The 17,954-nt window shown below is 45.4% G+C and overlaps 1 protein-coding gene across 2 annotated transcripts in view; it reads right to left on the minus strand.

Moving 5' to 3' along the window:
- CENPP (centromere protein P) overlaps positions 1-17,713 on the minus strand; it is a 165,977-nt gene extending 148,264 nt beyond the window's left edge. The window contains exons 1-5 of one of the 2 annotated variants that reach the window (XM_083726869.1): positions 17,460-17,713; positions 15,886-16,041; positions 14,734-14,891; positions 13,020-13,141; positions 3,748-3,836 (exon numbers count right to left, since the gene is read on the minus strand). In XM_083726869.1, coding sequence (XP_083582995.1) covers positions 3,748-3,836; positions 13,020-13,141; positions 14,734-14,891; positions 15,886-16,022 — 506 coding nt within the window. In that variant the 5' untranslated portion in view covers positions 16,023-16,041; positions 17,460-17,713. The other variant, XM_083726870.1, reaches the window with a different exon arrangement.
- Positions 17,714-17,954: the final 241 nt, after the last annotated feature.

Below are 17,954 nucleotides of genomic sequence, written 5' to 3' on the forward strand. Positions count from 1 at the left end.
ACAAAGAATACAAGGGACGCGGGTGGCGCTGTGGGTAAAAGCCTCAGCGCCTAGGACTTGCCGATCGAAAGGTCAGCGGTTCGAATCCCCGCGGCGGGGTGTGCTCCCATTGCTCGGTCCCAGCACCTGCCAACCTAGCAGTTCGAAAGCACCCCTGGGTGCAAGTAGATAAACAGGGACCGCTTTATAGCGGGAAGGTAAACGGCGTTTCCATGTGCTGCTCTGGTGCCGGTTCACCAGAGCAGCTTGTCACGCTGGCCACGTGACCCGGAAGTGTCTGCGGACAGCGCTGGCTCCCGGCCTCTAAAGTGAGATGAGCGCACAACCCTAGAGTCTGTCAAGACTGGCCCGTTCGGGCAGGGGTACCTTTAAAGGTAAAGGTAAAGGTACCCCTGCCCGTACGGGCCAGTCTTGACAGACTCTGGGGTTGTGCGCCCATCTCACTTAAGAGGCCAGGGGCCAGCGCTGTCCGGAGACACTTCCGGGTCACGTGGCCAGCGTGACATCGCTGCTGTGGCGAGCCAGAGCCGCACACAGAAACGCCGTTTACCTTCCCGCTGGTAAGCGGTCCCTATTTATCTACTTGCACCCGGAGGTGCTTTCGAACTGCTAAGGGGTACCTTTACCTTTACCTAAAAAAGAATAAATGTTAAAAGCACATATTTTCAAGCCCTACCATCACCAACAAACTCTGGGCAGGATTAATCTAACGAGTTCCATCAGGAACTCCTGAAATTGATTAAGGTGAACAAAAAAATAAAATGCTTCTGAAGATCGCCAGCCATTTGAGAGGTGGGAACATATAAGCCAAAGGATCACTGCAAATTGTGCAAGTCACGCTAAACCACTGTTTACAGTCACATGAAAATGAAGTTGTTAAAAGAAAATTGTAACACATGCAAAAAACAACAACTTATGAACCACAAGCTACGTGTGATAACTTTTAATGATGTTGGACAAGGAAATGTTTCAGAATTGTTGGATTCTACATTAAGTCTTACAAAAAAAAAAAAAGGTTTTTAGAGTACCAAAGCATGATTACATTTTTGCACCCATACTGGGGGGGGGGGGGGGGGGTCAAAAGCAGTGACCCTTCCAGTTATGGCAAAAAATGCTTCATATTTTACCCTCCTCCACTACCTACAAATGTAAGAGTCTTTCAGTGCTTAATTGGATCCAGATGTGATTTAATATTCACTTTTGGCACACTACTGATGGACTCAAATTTCAGTTGGCTGGTAGGCAAAAGTCAAGTTTAAATGCTTCATACTGCATCAAGAAAGCAGCTTTTGAAATAATTACGCAATGAGTTAGTTGTGTGATGATGATATAACAATCAAATCTAGCATGAAAGCCAAACACTCGTTTATAAGATTTTTTGGGGGGAAACTCTTTCCCATCATTATTTTGGTGAATGTGCCACATCAATTATGTTAGGCAAGAGCTGGTATGCCAAAGTAAACCCAGTCTGGTTTGCTAAATATCAATAGGCACTATATACATATGAAAACTGTTACTGCATGAAATCAACACAGTAAATCACTTTGTGTGACCCATACAACAGATTATACTAAACATTGGCTGCCACTTTTTATGTTGCTCTCAGAATTGGGCAGAACTTCTGAGCTGCCACTGCCTATTTCCACAGATGAAGAGAAAGAGTCAAATGTACTGCAACCAGCAGAGAAATTCAAGATCAGTTAGGCTCAGGGAAATACCACATGCTGAAATAGAAATCCTGACAAGAAAACCTACATTTATGTACTGCAAAGATGCTGAGCTTTTCTTTTTTTTTTCATTTATCTTTACCTTAATTTTACGGCCAAGCATGTTTCTAAAGGATCTAAATAGTTAAAAAATAAAAATAGCCATATTGAGGGTTTTGTGTTTGCTTTTGACTTCTATTTGGTTTGATTTGAAAGGGAGAGGAGGAGGGAACTATGCGCTTGTAAATATTATTTATTCCAAGCCTGCTGTTGTTACTGGGGGAGGGGGAGAGAAAGCCTTCCTCGGGTGTATTTTGAGCAGCAATTCTCAAAGGCAAGGGATGCTGTAGTGACTCCCTTGACTTTAAGAATTGCTTCTAGAAACATGCCCATAGTGATTCCCCACAATTCACTGGACCAGGACTAAATCATATTTCTAACACTTGATTTCCCTACACAAACCTCCTATTTGACTGTCACTACCCCCATTTCTGCGGTTATTTTAAAGGGAAAGGAAAGAAGAGTTAAAAAAAACTCACATGATAAGTTCTCTAACCTATGAACATCTTACATATAAAGTATTTGTGAGTGTGGCAGCAATTCCTCTTCAGGTACTTTTAGAGGAAACTATCTGGACACATTCCAGTCTGGGTTCAGGCATGGTTTTGTTCCAGACTTGGCCTTGGTTGCCCTGACAAATGACCTTTTCTCAAGTAGCGATGGGGAACTGAAATCCTGCTGCTCCTGTTATAAGTCTCAGCAGCCTTTCATACCACTGACCATGGTATCCTCCTGGACCATCTCTATGAGCTGGGGATTGGAAGCACTGTTTTATGGCGGTTTTGTTCTTACATATTATTTTTTCTCTAATTTCTTATGTGCCCTTCACCTATAAGTTTCCAGGGTGCATTTCAGCAATTTTAAAATACATCATCATCATTATTATTATTAAGTTTTTAGTTTTCAGTTTTCCAATAATCACATGTAAATCAATACATACTCAGTTTGACTTCTCTCCTCCCCTTAAACATCAGTTTAAAACAAATTACAGTCAACAAATAGGGTAGATACTGAAAATATGTGTATCAGCTGTCAAAAGCCAAGAAGAAAAGGTTCCCCTTCAGCATATGGCAGATACATACTTGCATGGCATGTCTCAGAAAATGGCATTGGGAAACTATGTGCCTATAATCTGGCAACATAGTTGCAGGGTACCAGAAAGCACTCTTAAAAAAATTTCCAGGGTTGTTTAGCATCAGTATGAAGCCATTGGGAGCAGTCACTGGGAAGTCTGGGGTACAATGTCATCACTGTGCTGATGCCACCAAGACTGTTTCTCCATTAAAACTGAGTCAGGAGCAGGTAGGCACAAGCTGAACCCGTGCCTGGCAGCAGTGGTGGGCTAGACAAGGGCTGATAGACTGAAGCTGAACCTAAGGCAGAGACACTGCAGGTGAGTGATTCCCAAATCGCAGATTGGTGCACCTTTAGAATAAGGTAGTTCATTCTCAAACATAAAAGCTGTATTATGTTGTATAACCATATATGCCAGCAATTTAATTAAGATAGCAATTTTATACCACATGTGCGTGAGGGACATCAAGCCCAGGGGCTGAATATAGCCCTCCCTATTCCACCCTCAGGACTCTCCCTAGGCCATACATCCTCTCCCCAGGCCCAGTCACCTGCCCAGTGTGAAATGCTTTTCCCTGGGTGGAATGTGTCCTTTGACTGGGATAGTGCCTTTTTGTTACCTGAATAGATAAGTGTATAGACGCACCACTGGAATGTAGTCTGCTAAACTATGAGCCACATCTGTTGATGCTGGCCCCACCAACCACTGACATATGGCCCCTGGAAAATTACCCTCAAGGGAATAAAAGTTACCCCTTGGGCTAAAAGGGATTCATTGCCTTACTTTACCACGTAGCTGAATGTCTCACTGAACTCAGTGGGACTTGGAACATACTATATGTTGTGTGTAACTGACATTGTCCAAAGCAAAGAAAGATATTCCTCTATATATTAGTAGAAGTCTTACCTTGATACAAGCTTGCTTAAATCCAAATATTCGTCAGATTCTATCACAATGCTAAGGTCCGTAACAATAGCTGAAACATTTTTGTTACACTGGTTCAGAAAAAAGAAAATGTTTTATTAATAGATAAAATAAGTAGAAAATACTCAAATATAGGACTAAAATATGATCAAATTGCAATGATTTTTTCTATATATAGTACATAATAAATCAATGAAAGGTGACCATTAAGAGAAACTGCAATTTGGCAGAAATTCGAATGTCCTATGTTGATCTCTGCATGAGTTAAGGCTACTCCAAATTCTCTTCAACATTAGGGAAAACTAAGATCTGAAGGCACATGAGTCAGTCATGCTGCTGATGCCAAGGAGGCCAAGAATAGGGTTCTCTACTTCTGTAGTAATACAGAAGGTGTCAAACTTGCACTATACTGCTGGCTTACCCTTCTACCCTTCCTGCGTGTGAGTGTCTGAGGGCCCTGCTCCTTCCTGCCACTCACCATCTGGCCTGGGGCGGGGCCTGAAGCCTCATAAGGACTGCTGCGCTCGGCTGCCCAGGAGGACTCTCCTGTATGTGAGTGTCTGAGGGCCCTGCTCCTTCCTGCCACTCACCATCTGGCCTGGGGTGGGGCCTGAAGCCTCATAAGGACTGCTGGACTCTGCTGCCCAGGAGGACTCTCCTGCGTGTGAGTGTCTGAGGGCCCTGCTCCTTCCTGCCACTCACCATCTGGCCTGGGGTGGGGCCTGAAGCCTCATAAGGACTGCTGCGCTCGGCTGCCCAGGAGGACTCCCTGCTCCTTCCTGCCACTCACAATCTGGCCTGGGGCGGGGCCTGAAGCCTCATAAGGACTGCTGCGCTCGGCTGCCCAGGAGGACTCTCCTGCGTGTGAGTGTCTGAGGGCCCTGCTCCTTCCTGCCACTCACCATCTGGCCTGGGGCGGGGCCTGAAGCCTCATAAGGACTGCTGCGCTCTGCTGCCCAGGAGGACTCTCCTGTGTGAGTGTATGGGGCCCTGCTCCTTCCTGCCACTTACCACCTGGCCCAGGGCAGGGCCTGACGGGCCTCACTAGGACAGTTGCTGTTACTGCTGGAGGGGTGCAGAGTGCTTTTAAAATGTTTTAAAATTTTTATTTTGAATTTTTTGTATGTGGGGTGGGGTGGGGTGGGGTGGATGTTTATTGGGCCTGGGAATTTATGTTTTTGTAATTTTTGTAATTTTTATTGTTTTTTGTTTGTACTGTTTTATTTGTATTGGGTTTTTTTTTTAAAGGGGTTATTTTGTTCTTAAGGGGAGGGGTCAGGGCTGCCGGGGAATGGGCCCCAGCCCACAAAATGGCTGGGATATGTTTCACAGGGGGGAATGCACTGGGACAACCGATCTCAGTGATCACGGGTAGGAGGAGGAGTTACGCTAAGACCAGACCATGTCATTACAGAGGAGGCAGGTTTAGTCGTTGTCTGAGGACTATCCCTGCCTCCGGGTCTGGTCCTGACCGGATGAATACTGGAATCAGCAAGGGATACCCACATGACCTGAAAGTGTTGCTGTGCAATGCCAGGTCAATGATTCATAAGACCACTGCCATCCATGACTTGATCATGGATGGGGGACTTGACCTGGCATGTGTAACAGAGACTTGGTTGGATGAAGCAGATGGGCCTGTCCTTGCCGCTGCTTGTCCACCAGGTTTCTCTTACGCACAGCAACCCAGGTCATGTGGGCGGGGAGGGGGGGGGTTGCAGTGATTTTTAGGAAGTCATTAGTTTGCACCAGGCGTCCTATTGGGAAGACCCAGTTTTCTGAGTGCATGTTCTGGAAGTTGGGCAATAGGGGCAGTACAGGATTCCTTTTGGTGTACCGACCTCCCCGCTGCACCAAGGATTCCCTGCCCGAGCTGCTTCAGGTCGTGGCGGATGTTCTCCTGGAGACACCTAGCTTGGTTGTCCTAGGGGATTTTAACATCCATGCCGACACGACCTTACAAGGGGCCGCTTGGGACTTCGTGGAAAGCATGGCCTCCATGGGGCTGTCCCTGAATAAGTCTGGCCCAACCCATAGCCGCGGACATGCCTTGGACCTGGTGTTTACCTCTACGGATGTTGGTGATCTGACACTAAGTAAAAGTGAAACGAAAGAAGTGCCATGGTCAGACCACTTCCTGGTGCAACTGGACTTCTTTGCGACCCATCCCCTCTGCAGGGAGGTGGGACCGATTCGGATGGTCCGCCCCCGCCACTTAATGGATCCAAATGGTTTCCAGAGAGTGGTAGGGGATGCTTTATCCCATGTTGATGGCCTTTCAGCCGATTCCCTGGTGGCCCGCTGGAATGTGGAGTTAACCAGGGCTATTGACTGTTTGGCTCCGAAGCGCCCTCTCCGATTGCATGGAGCCCGGAGAGCCCCGTGGTTTTCCACGGATCTGAGGGCAATGAAACAATCGTTGAGACGGCTAGAGCGCCGGTGGCGGATAACTCATTCCGAATCTGACCGGACATAGGTTAGAGCTCAACGTCGAGCCTACCAAGTGGCGATAGCGACGGCGAAGAAGACTTTCTTCACCGCCTCTATTGCATCTGCAGAAAACAGCAGCAGGAGACTCTTTCAGGTGGTTCACAATTTAGCGGAACCACCTGTAACATCGGGGCCCAGTACGGGCCACATGTTCTCCTGCAATGATTTTGCAAATTTTTTTGCAGATAAAATCGCTCAGATTCGGGAAGAAGTAGACTCCACCGTGGGAGCAGGGCCGGGGCGGGAGAGTGCTAGAGTCCTGTCTGGTCAAGTTGTGTGGGATCAATTCCAATCTGTTACCTCCGAGGATGTGGACAGGCTGCTTGGACGAGTGAAGCCAACCACCTGTCTCCTGGATCCTTGCCCATCCTGGCTTATAAAAGCTAGCCGGGAAGGACTGGGCGATGGGCTTCGTGGGGTGGTGAATGCTTCCCTCCGTGAGGGAGCCTTCCCAGACCCGCTGAAAGAGGCGGTTATTAAACCGCTTCTTAAAAAACCATCTTTAGATGCGGCCACGATGGCCAATTATCGCCCAGTCTCAAACCTTCCATTCTTGGGCAAGGTGATTGAGCGAGTGGTTGCTGAACAACTCCAGGCACGCCTGGAAGAAGCAGACCATTTGGATCCCTTCCAGTCGGGATTCAGGCCTCATCATGGGACTGAAACTGCCTTGGTCGCACTGGTTGATGATCTCCGGCGGGCTAGGGACAAAGGTGAGAGCTGTTTCCTAGTTCTGCTGGATCTCTCAGCGGCGTTTGATACCATCGACCATGACATCCTTCTGGACCGTCTTGAGGGGCTGGGAGCTGGGGGCACTGTCATACAGTGGTTCCGCTCCTTCCTCCTGGGCCGTGTTCAGAAAGTGGTGGTGGGGGATGAGTGTTCAGACCCCTGGGCTCTCACTTGTGGGGTGCCCCAGGGTTCTGTCCTCTCCCCCATGCTTTTCAACATTTACATGCAGCCACTGGGAGAGATCATCAGGAGGTTTGGGCTGGGTGTTCATCAGTATGCAGATGATACCCAGCTCTACCTCTCCTTTAAATCAGAACCAGTGAAGGTCCTGTGTGAGTGTCTGGAGGCGGTTGGAGGATGGATGGCGGCTAACAGATTGAGGTTGAATCCTGACAAGACAGAAGTACTGTTTTTGGGGGACAGGAGGCGGGCAGGTGTGGAGGATTCCCTGGTCCTGAATGGGGTAACTGTGCCCCTGAAGGACCAGGTGCGCAGCCTGGGAGTCATTTTGGACTCACAGCTGTCCATGGAGGCACAGGTCAAATCTGTATCCAGGGCAGCTGTTTACCAGCTCCATCTGGTACGTAGGCTGAGACCCTATCTGCCTGCAGACTGTCTCGCCAGAGTGGTACATGCTCTGGTTATCTCCCGCTTGGACTACTGCAATGCGCTCTACGTGGGGCTACCTTTGAAGGTGACCCGGAAACTACAACTAATCCAGAATGCGGCAGCTAGACTGGTGACTGGGAGCGGCCGCCGAGACCATATAACACCAGTCTTGAAAGACCTACATTGGCTCCCAGTACGTTTCCGAGCACAATTCAAAGTGTTGGTGCTGACCTTTAAAGCCCTAAATGGCCTCGGTCCAGTATATCTGAAGGAGCGTCTCCTCCCCCATCGTTCTGCCCGGACACTGAGGTCCAGTTCCGAGGGCCTTCTGGCGGTTCCCTCACTGCGAGAGGCCAAGTTACAGGGAACCAGGCAGAGGGCCTTCTCGGTAGTGGCGCCCGCCCTGTGGAATGCCCTCCCATCAGATGTCAAAGCGATAAACAACTACCTGACATTCAGAAGACATCTGACGGCAGCCCTGTTCAGGGAAGTTTTTAATATGTGACATTTTAGTGTATTTTTCATCTCTGTTGGAAGCCGCCCAAAGTGGCTGGGGAAACCCAGCCAGATGGGCGGGGTACAAATAATAAATTATTATTATTATTATTATTATTATTATTATTATTATTATTATTATTACCACTGTAAAGTGTGCATTTGACAAGTGTTAAACTACTCTTGGAAGATCTGGCAATGATTACTGCTGTTTCCTCTGGGATGCTTTTAAGAGATGGCATTTTTGGCTTAGGGCTAGAATGTATCCTTCCAAGTAGAAATAATAGTTGGGAAGAATTTTTGATCTACTGTGACTTTATTTTGTGAAGAACTATGGAACAACCACTGCTTTTAGAAACATAGGAAGCAGCCCTTTACTGAGTCAGACTACAGCTCCACTGGTTCAGTATACTCTACCCTGACTGGCAGCAGCTCTTCAGGGTTTCAGATGGGGGGCCTTTCCATTCCTGTCAGGAGTTGAATCTGGGGCCATCTGAATGCAAAGTGGATGCTCTGAGACAAAGGAACAGTAGTAGCTTGCTACCTACCAAAGCAGTAATAGAAAACCAGTACCAAAGTTAACATTACCACAGAAGTAAACTACTGCTGTCTGAAAAGCTTCCATGTACATTCTGAAGAGCAAAACTTAGCAAGGGTGAAATATTTTAGGCAAACTAAAATCTTCAGAAGCTGAAGTTACATATTTATATCCAAGTGCCATCTTGTGGTTGAAAGGGAAAATGACAAATGCAACATCCTAGTTCTTGAGGAAAAGAGAGTTTATTTTAGAATTATATCCCCAAAGCAGCGCAAAGCATTCATGAGCTACCACAAGTCCATTCTTAAAAATATAGAATAACTGAAACCATACAAAGAAATGGACATTTTAGGTACAAGTTAAAAAATTTACTGGCGAAAGGGCTCCAGAGAGGGGCTGCTTAAAATGGGGGCTGCTCGAGTGCTGCTGCTGGCACCAACAAAGCCCAATCTCCTTCCTCCTCTAGACAGGGCGGGGAGAAGCCAGGAGGAGGGAGGGAGGAGGTGCCATCACCGTGTGAGGGAGAGGGAAAGAACGCGTGTGCTGGCGATCCAAGTGGCGATTCTCAGACCGTCCACGGGACGGATCCAGAAGGCAATTGGGCCTGATCCAGCCAGCGGGCCTTAGTTTGCCTACCCATGGATCAGGCTATCAAGAACTGCTAACCATGATGGTCATGAGATATTACAATGTTCTAGAACTGATTATCCTAAAACATTTCAGCAAGATTCTTTAGATGAGCTAAGATATCACATACTTTAAAAACTAAAGGTTTGGGGTTTTTTATTTGACCTCTTGTTTCATGCTATTGTTTCCACAACATGTGGAGAACACACTACCACACCCATACAGCTGGTTTCCAGGGATGTCAAATACACGTATAACAGCAACATGCAAACAATCAACCATTTTCACTCCCTTCACTTTGCTGCACTCCTACCCGCTTTCATTTTACTTAAGGAAAACCTATTACTTGTTTTTACTTTCCTTCGTTCTCTGATCCTGGCAAGACACAAATAGTAATTCATGGAATTACCATGTAAATGGAAAAGTCTTAGGGAAAGACCAACAGATTACATCAACTCAACTATGCTGCAAATGGCAGTTTGCCACTTCTAATGGACATCATGTGAACAATTTCTGGTCTTTTAATTTTCACAGAAAAATTACTTCATTTCAGCAGACAACCTAAAGCTACAGACAGTATTATCATACAATTCCACTGTATGAAAGATCTACAGGTGGATATTTAGGGATAGCTGAATGCCCTCCCAGAAGGCACATATTCTGCTTACATTGTGATCTTTTTAACACAAGGTGATTTTTTTTTATTTTCCAAGTCTTTTTAATTTTTAGAATTGTAGAGTTAGAAGGGACCATGAGGGACATCTAGTTCTACCTCTTGCAATGCAGGAATCTCAGTTAAAGCATCCATGACAGATAGCCATCCAATGTCTGCTTTAAAAGCTTCAAGGAAGGAGAGTCCACCACCTTTGGGGGGGGGGTGGTTCGCTCCACTGTTGAACAGCTATGCCATCAGAAAGTTCTTCCTGATATTTAGTTGAAATCTCCTTTCCTATAACTTGAATCCATCAGTTTGGATTCAACCCTCTGCAGCAGGAGAAAACAAGCTTGCTCCATCCTCCATGTGACAACCCTTTAGATATTTGGGTATCATATCTCATCTTTCCCAGGCTAAACATACCCAGTTCCCTCAACCATTCCTCATAAGGCTTGGTTTACAAACCCTTGATCATCTTGGTCACCACGGAATAAATTTTACCTTCATGCCAATGTAAGACTAGCCAGTTTCCTTCTTTAATCAGGATTTGAGATTAGAGTCTGGAATCGATTAACAAATCTAGGTTAAGTGGGGACAGTATCTAATCTTAATAATAAGCATTAATGTACAATTAAATGTAGGAGATAATTTCACTCTAGAGGAAGCGTGTTACCCCACAGCCTAGCACTGATTACCTAACCACAGTTTAAAAAGCACCAGCATTACAACTGAACTGCCCCACTGAGGGCAGATGTTTGTTGTAAGGCAAATGCTGCACACGACAGACTACTAACCAGTTCCAAGCAGGATTATCACAGCTACCGTTGCAGGGATAAATTACAGGAAAGTGCTATTTTGTGCTGTATTTAAATTGTAAGTGTAAAAAATAACTATGGTTGCTAGGTATATTACAATTTGGTGTTTCTCTGTCAGAAACCTAGGATGTCACATAAACAGAGGCTACTGTTTTAATGACTATTTCTTTTACAGTGGTACCTCGGGTTAAGTACTTAATTCGTTCCGGAGGTCCGTACTTAACCTGAAATTGTTCTTAACCTGAAGCACCACTTTAGCTAATGGGGCCTCCTGCTGCCGCCGGAGCATGATTTCTGTTCTTAACCTGAAGCACTATTTCTGGGTTAAAGGAGTCTGTAACCTGAAGCGTATGTAACCTGAAGCGTATGTAACCCAAGGTACCACTGTACTATATAGCTTTATAGTATATTTCAGAGCAGAACAATACTCACCTTGTTCATGCATCACAATCAACCATAGCTAATAGTTTACCATGAATGAACAGATGGCTTCCAATTCAGCTCCCCTAGCAGGAGCAGAAACAACAAACAGCAATCCTTGGTTTAGTGTTATATCCCAAACCATCCCCAAATCAGCCAGAAATCATGGTTTGCAATTCCCACTCATGCAGTGGGTGGGGAGTTGAAGCAGAAGCCACTTGCATGCTCACAGTGTCCTACAGTCTGTCCTACTGGGATATGTGAACAAGGTGAGTATGACAGACTTTAGACCTACGTTATAAAATATAAAAGTCTGGATTTCAGTGCTAGTTTATGAAACACTGATGTACGTGTATTTTTCTAAAGGGGAAACAATTTTTCAATAAAGATACAAATGGCAAATCTATAGTAATTTATATTTTGATGCTCATGACTATGTCATTATGAGAAGATGGAAAATGCTGCCATCTACTGGCAATTTAGACTTATTTACCTTGTTCTAACAGGACGCGGGTGGCGATGTGGTCTAAACCACAGAGCCTAGGGTTTGCCAATCAGAAGGTCGGCAGTTCCCTTTACCTTTAACTTGTTCTAACTCAACCCTCCCATCACACCCCATTTAGATTACAATCCCATACACCAGTGGTTTTCAACCAGTGTGCTGTGGCACCCTGGGGTGCCTTGAATGATGGTCAGGAATGCCATGGGCAACACTGGCCTCTGTCCCTCTTTTCTTCCCTCCCTCCTCTGATGCCCTATCCTGTCTCTGCCTCCCAAAGGTTTGCACAGCTGTTTATCACAGCAGCCCTGGCTATAAGCTCCTCAGGCGAATGTTGCCTCTCGGAGGCACCTCTCTTGTGGGGATGGTCAGCTCAGAGACCAGGCGCAGCAGCAGCAACTTCTCCCGGGAGGACTTCCAAGGATAGGGGAGAGGAGAGGAGGATGAGGGAATACTTCACAAGGGAGGGTGTTCAAAAAAGGGTGAGAGGCTGCCAGCTCTTCAGGCAAGGGGTGACCTAACTGGGCTCCTGAGCCCCAGGGGTGCCGCAGAAAGAATGTAGTTGGTTAAGGGAGCCGTGGACTCAAATGTTTGAAAACCTCTGCTATACACACTGAAATAAGCAGCTGAACTCAATGGAGCCTACTTCTAAATAGGCAAACACAGGATTGTGCTCTTAAATGGAACAAGTCATCAGAAGAACTAATCTTTCATGTGTTTCTAGATTAAATACACATAAAACACTCAGGGGTGTAGTCTTTTACTCAGAGAAAACCCACTGAAATTAATGATCATGGCTAGCATAGGTTCATTAATTTCAATACTAAAAGTTAGTTGAATACAACCCTCAGTACTATTCATTGCATTCTATCAGAAGGAGAGATGGGGTGGCAAGGTGACTCAAACAACTCTACTCAGAGACTAGTTAAATTTGGCTCTTCTTCAACTACAGTACTTCCATGCAAGTTGGTTAGTGTTACGAAACTTTAACTGTAAGAACTGGTGCTAGAGGTTTCTCTCATTTTCTTCTTTCCTCTTCATCCCTTTTTCATTTTGCATCACTTTACATAGTTGGCCTGAGAGTCAGTGCTGCCATATCTGTTAGTGACCTTATATAAGCCACTCTGGATGCCGTTTCAGCTGAAGAGTGTGGCATAAATGCTTTAAATTAAATACTGCAATTAGCTTTATTTTAAGAAAAACACGGGCGCACACCAAATACTAATCATTAGCAAGGAAAAGTGATGTTATATCTTTCATGCTGAAGGAAAATGCTACTAGGCTTTTAGAAAAGTAGTTACCAAAAGAATCAAAGTGACGCTGTGACCAAATATAGATGGTTGCCAAAGAAAAATCAGACTTCCTAATATATACCTGTTTGATAGGAACGTCTTCTTCCTTTGCCTGGTTTTCTTCCATGAGTTGAAATTCCAACTGAAAGGACACTGAATGGCAATTTCCTGATAGCCTGTATTTGTGTGTAGTTCTAGTTCCACCTACCACAAAAGTAAACAAAAAGAGACCTTTATTAAGGTACTGATATCTGTTTAATTCATTTTTAAAAGTAAGTAAGTAATAACATTAAAATTAGCCATATTTAACATAAAATATTTATTCTACCAACCAGTTCATGATTACAATTGTCTGAAGCTGGGCTGGAGGAACTTGTGGACCCTTCAGGTGTTGTTTGTTCTGAACTGCCATCTTCCCTGACTATGCTGGCTGGGGATGATGGGAGCTGGGAGTCCAGAAAATATTTAGAGGACCCCTATAGAGTGAAGTAGCCACATTCATTCCAAACCACACCAAGGAACAATCTGTACTGACAACGGACTCACAGTGACTCACAGGCCCAATCAATGAAATGGCTAAGATCAAGTCAATATTATGTCCAGCCACATGTGCTGGGCCAACAATGTACTGAGACAGTCCTGTCATTGTCATGGAGGCTATGATGGCCAGAGCCCACCTGCTTGGGCAGCCTTAGTATGAATACTGAAGTCCCCCATGACCACTCTGAAAAAGCTATTCAACATAATTTTTGAGACTACTCACACCTGCTTGGTCAGGGAGATTGTAGTACACTGGGATGAACAGTACATTAACAACATCTCTGATCTGTTTCTCTGGCCCAACAACACATACAATCCCTTGAACCCTGACAATGCACATCAGTCTCCTCCTAGAAAAGGGGATGAATTTTTTATGGACTATGGTGAACCCCTCCCCACCGTTAATCTCTCTGACATGGAATGATGTTGCACCAAATACACAGGTGAACACACCTGGGTTAGCAAATGGCCACCAAACTCATCAGTCTGAGTCTGTTATACACACCAAGTCAGCTTGGTGATAGATGTTTTATTTTGGGCAGATCTGACATTAGTCAGCACCACCAGTATAACCAGTGTTGGCTGACCAGTATCCCCAGATTCTAAAATACCTAAGGAAAAACAGAAGGAGGGGGGGCTTTCATTTAACTAGGCCTCTTCCTCTCCTCTGTAAACCTTCACTCATCTCCATACCTCCACCTATCTGATATCATGAGGATATGCAGTCCCAATACATCTTAAAGGTAAAGGTACCCCTGCCCGTACGGGCCAGTCATGTCCGACTCTAGGGTTGTGCGCCCATCTCACTTAAGAGGCCGGGGGCCAGCGCTGTCCGGAGACACTTCCGGGTCACGTGGCCAGCATGACGAAGCTGCTCCGGCGAGCCAGCACCAGCGCAGCACACGGAAACGCTGTTTACTTTCCCGCTATAAAGCGGTACCTATTTATCTACTTGCACTTAGGGGTGCTTTCAAACTGCTAGGTGGGCAGGAGCTGGGACCGAAAGACGGGAGCTCACCCCGCCACGGGGATTCGAACCGCCAACCATGCGATCGGCAAGCCCTAGGCGCTGAGGTTTTACCCACAGCGCCACCTATGTAGAATTAAAGACTATACAGAAAACGGAAACTACAACTTGAGGATTTGGACAACAGGTTATCGTACCCCAGCTGTAGGATCTTTTCAAATATGATAAGGTATGACAGAAACTTATAGAAATTAAGAATGGGTGAGGCATAAAGAGTCAAAATACTTACTTTTCTCCACACCTTTTCTAGAACAATGTGTGAAGCAAATGCCTGTAAATTTCATCATGAAGAGGAGGTCAGACTCTAAGAAGTCAAGCTGAGTTTTCAAGTCTGGAGAAAATTCATAGTGCCTTAAGTCTTCTTGAGATTTTCCTTTAAATGATTTCCTGATAGAAGAAACTTCAGCAGTCAGCAAGAAAATGAGAAGCCTACTTCCAGCACTGACATATTGGCAAATAGCCTAGTTTTTTGTGTAAACTATTTCAATACACATCTCCCTAGGATTGTTTTACATAGCACTAGACTTACATTGCACTGGACTGGCTCAAACTTAATGAACTTGGTCCAATAAGCCATGTTTTATTCAATTAATAATGAACTGTGTACCCAGACACTCACTTCTCTCTTCCTTTCCTTGCAAGTTTGGCTTTGGCACCAGTATCCTAGATTATTAAATCTAGGACTTCCAACAAATCAGAATATCCTGGCTTCATATTCTGTTTTTTGTTGTTGCTTTTTTGTGAATCCTTAAACTAATGTATTTCTCATCTGGGAAGTTGCAAGAAACAGTGGCTTAAGAAAGAATCAGTGGCAAAGCTAAATGCATGAGGGGAAGAGGAAGCCTACAGGAGAATCAGTGGCAAAGCTAAATGCATGAGGGGAGGAGGAAGCCTACACAAGTTCTTGTTGCAATAAGCCACGAACCAAGATCATTATGTTAAAAATGAGCAAACTGATCATTTTAGTTTTAAATCTAACAAATACAATAATTAGGCAGGTTGTACACAACAGTACTCAAGCCCTCTTGTTCTTTACACTGGTGTTAATATGTATTTTCCTTTTCTAACTCATACCATGTGAAAGCACATCTATTGTTGAAACAAAAGATCATTTCCAATTTCAAAGTACCAGCTTCCTAATCACTGCATATACTGGCTGCCACTAAGATATCCGTAACAGATGCCCTTTTACATTTGAGTAACAGAAAAAAGTTCAGTTTTACGTTGCCTGCATATAGGATAAAGACAATTTTCTACATTACTGTCCAAACCAAACTCAGGACCCTTCAAGGATCAGTCCCAAACTGCACATTACTCAGTTGGCTTTACATATGAATAAACATGGATTGGGCTAATTAGATAGATAGATAGATTTGCATACATAGCCTTCATTATCTCCCCATCAGAATAAGCAAAAGATCCATGTAGACTACATTCATATTCTTCTGTTAACATCTTAATTTCTTCTTCCAAAGACTGGATTTCATTTTCATAAATCTTAATATCATTATTATCCATTTTTCACACCACAGGCTTCCTACAGAAAAGAGAATGAAAACAGCAGTTTGGTAAGTACAGTGGTACCTCGGGCTACATACGCTTCAGGTTACACACTCCGCTAACCCAGAAAAAGTGCTTCAGGTTAAGAACTTTGCTTCAGGATAAGAACAGAAATTGGGCTCCGGCGGTGCAGCGGCAGCAGGAGGCCCCATTAGCTAAAGTGGTGCTTTAGGTTAAGAACCGTTTCAGGTTAAGAACGGACCTCCAGAACGAATTAAGTACTTAACCCGAGGTACCACTGTAATGGGTTCCCCCCCCCAATTAATGTCATTGAAATTAAGGTTAAATTTTCAAACTTAAGTGGAAAAAGTAACATTTATTCATTGGCTTTTTTACCAGACATTCTGGTAATCACCCCTAAAAGCTTTTTAAGGTTGGCATGACTTTAATTGTTTATCTCTTAATATCTTAATGAAGAAATTAATTTGAAGTAAGTGAATTTGAATTTTGGGGTACAATCCATGTAGGTAGCCCATATTAGTTGTCAGAAGCAAAAATAAGATTCAGCTTAACTATTCCAGAAGTTTATAATATGCAGTTAGATTGCCTGAACCAAATGTAAGATGTCCTGAATCCCCTCAAGATCACTGGATATATTTTGTGGGGCAGTGGAATTAAATAAATACAAGTGCTGTGATCTCAGAGTCTAAAATACCAAACCACAGAAGCCAAGTACATTTCTTTATTGTCAGTCTTGGCAAACTTGTCCTTTTCTCTTTTTTTTGCTCTAGTCTAAAGTATCATGAAGGTAGAAACACAGGGCAGGGGAGAGAGCAAAATGTGCTTTTCAACGTATGCACACATATACGTCTAATGGGGACAGAGGTGGGCTTCCTTTATGGCGACCAAATGCAAGCCCTATTAAGGGTACCAGGCTTCCCCAGTGTTTTCATCCCGAAGGGTTTTTCTTATGCGGTGCTTTGCCATCAAGGCATTACACTAACCTCACCGTCCCTGCCATCAACTTTGAGGGAGTCGAGGCGGGAGCGAGAAATAGTTGCTGACGGAGGGCCTGTACCCCAGATGAGGCGGTCCTCTCAGGCGGCAGAAATGCAAGAGGCGGCCCCGCCACCCGACCCTGGAGAAGCTCCCCTTTGCCGCTGGGGAGGCCAGCACGGAAGCTCCCACCCCGGCAGCGGCAAAAATTTCCCTCAGGGGCAAAAACGCCTCACACAGACCGACCCCGGCCGAAGCAGGCGCCTCAACTGTGAGGCAATTTGGCACGGAGACCCGCTGCGACTACGAAGGATGGGGACAGGGCGACAGGGAACGGCACATGCTCAGAGGCACTCTCGCCAAAGGCAACAGGGGGCCCCGTCGTTGCTTCAGCAGCAACTCCTGGCACCTCTCCCCTGGCCCCACCACCCCGAGGCTGACGTAAGGAAGGCAACGTACCCCTCGCGCCGCCACGAAAACCACCCCAGCTCGAGCTCCTCTGACCAGGCGTTAGTTCTGAACTAACCGCCAAACAAAGCGCGTCTCAGACGCTACCATCGCTTAGAATAAGCGCGGGGGGGGGGAGAGAGATAAAGAGGCTAGTAAGCTTCGTCATAACCCTGGGGTTGGGTTAGGTCTCGCTACACCCCGCCACGACTCTTTTGAAGAACCTTGCCGCGAACAGAAAAAGATTCCGCGGAACAGCCCATAGCCCTCTTTTTCACACGCCCCACTACTTTCCGTTTCTCCCTCTTCAGGAAGATCAGATGGTTCAGTCCAGAAGTCTACCGAGTATACTTGTCCGGCTGGGAAACAGTGAGCTTGGATGGCACGTAGAGATAGGAAAAGGTTAGAGCGGTGCAGAGCTCTAAAACGGGAACACGTGCGCAGTATCTGCTTTGGGTTGTTGGGAGCGGTTCAGGTAGCCGTTTGGCACCCAAGCTGTGTTTTGTA

This window comes from Podarcis gaigeae, assembly GCF_964106915.1.
Source record: "Podarcis gaigeae genome assembly, chromosome: 2".
Lineage (NCBI taxonomy): Eukaryota > Metazoa > Chordata > Lepidosauria > Squamata > Lacertidae > Podarcis > Podarcis gaigeae.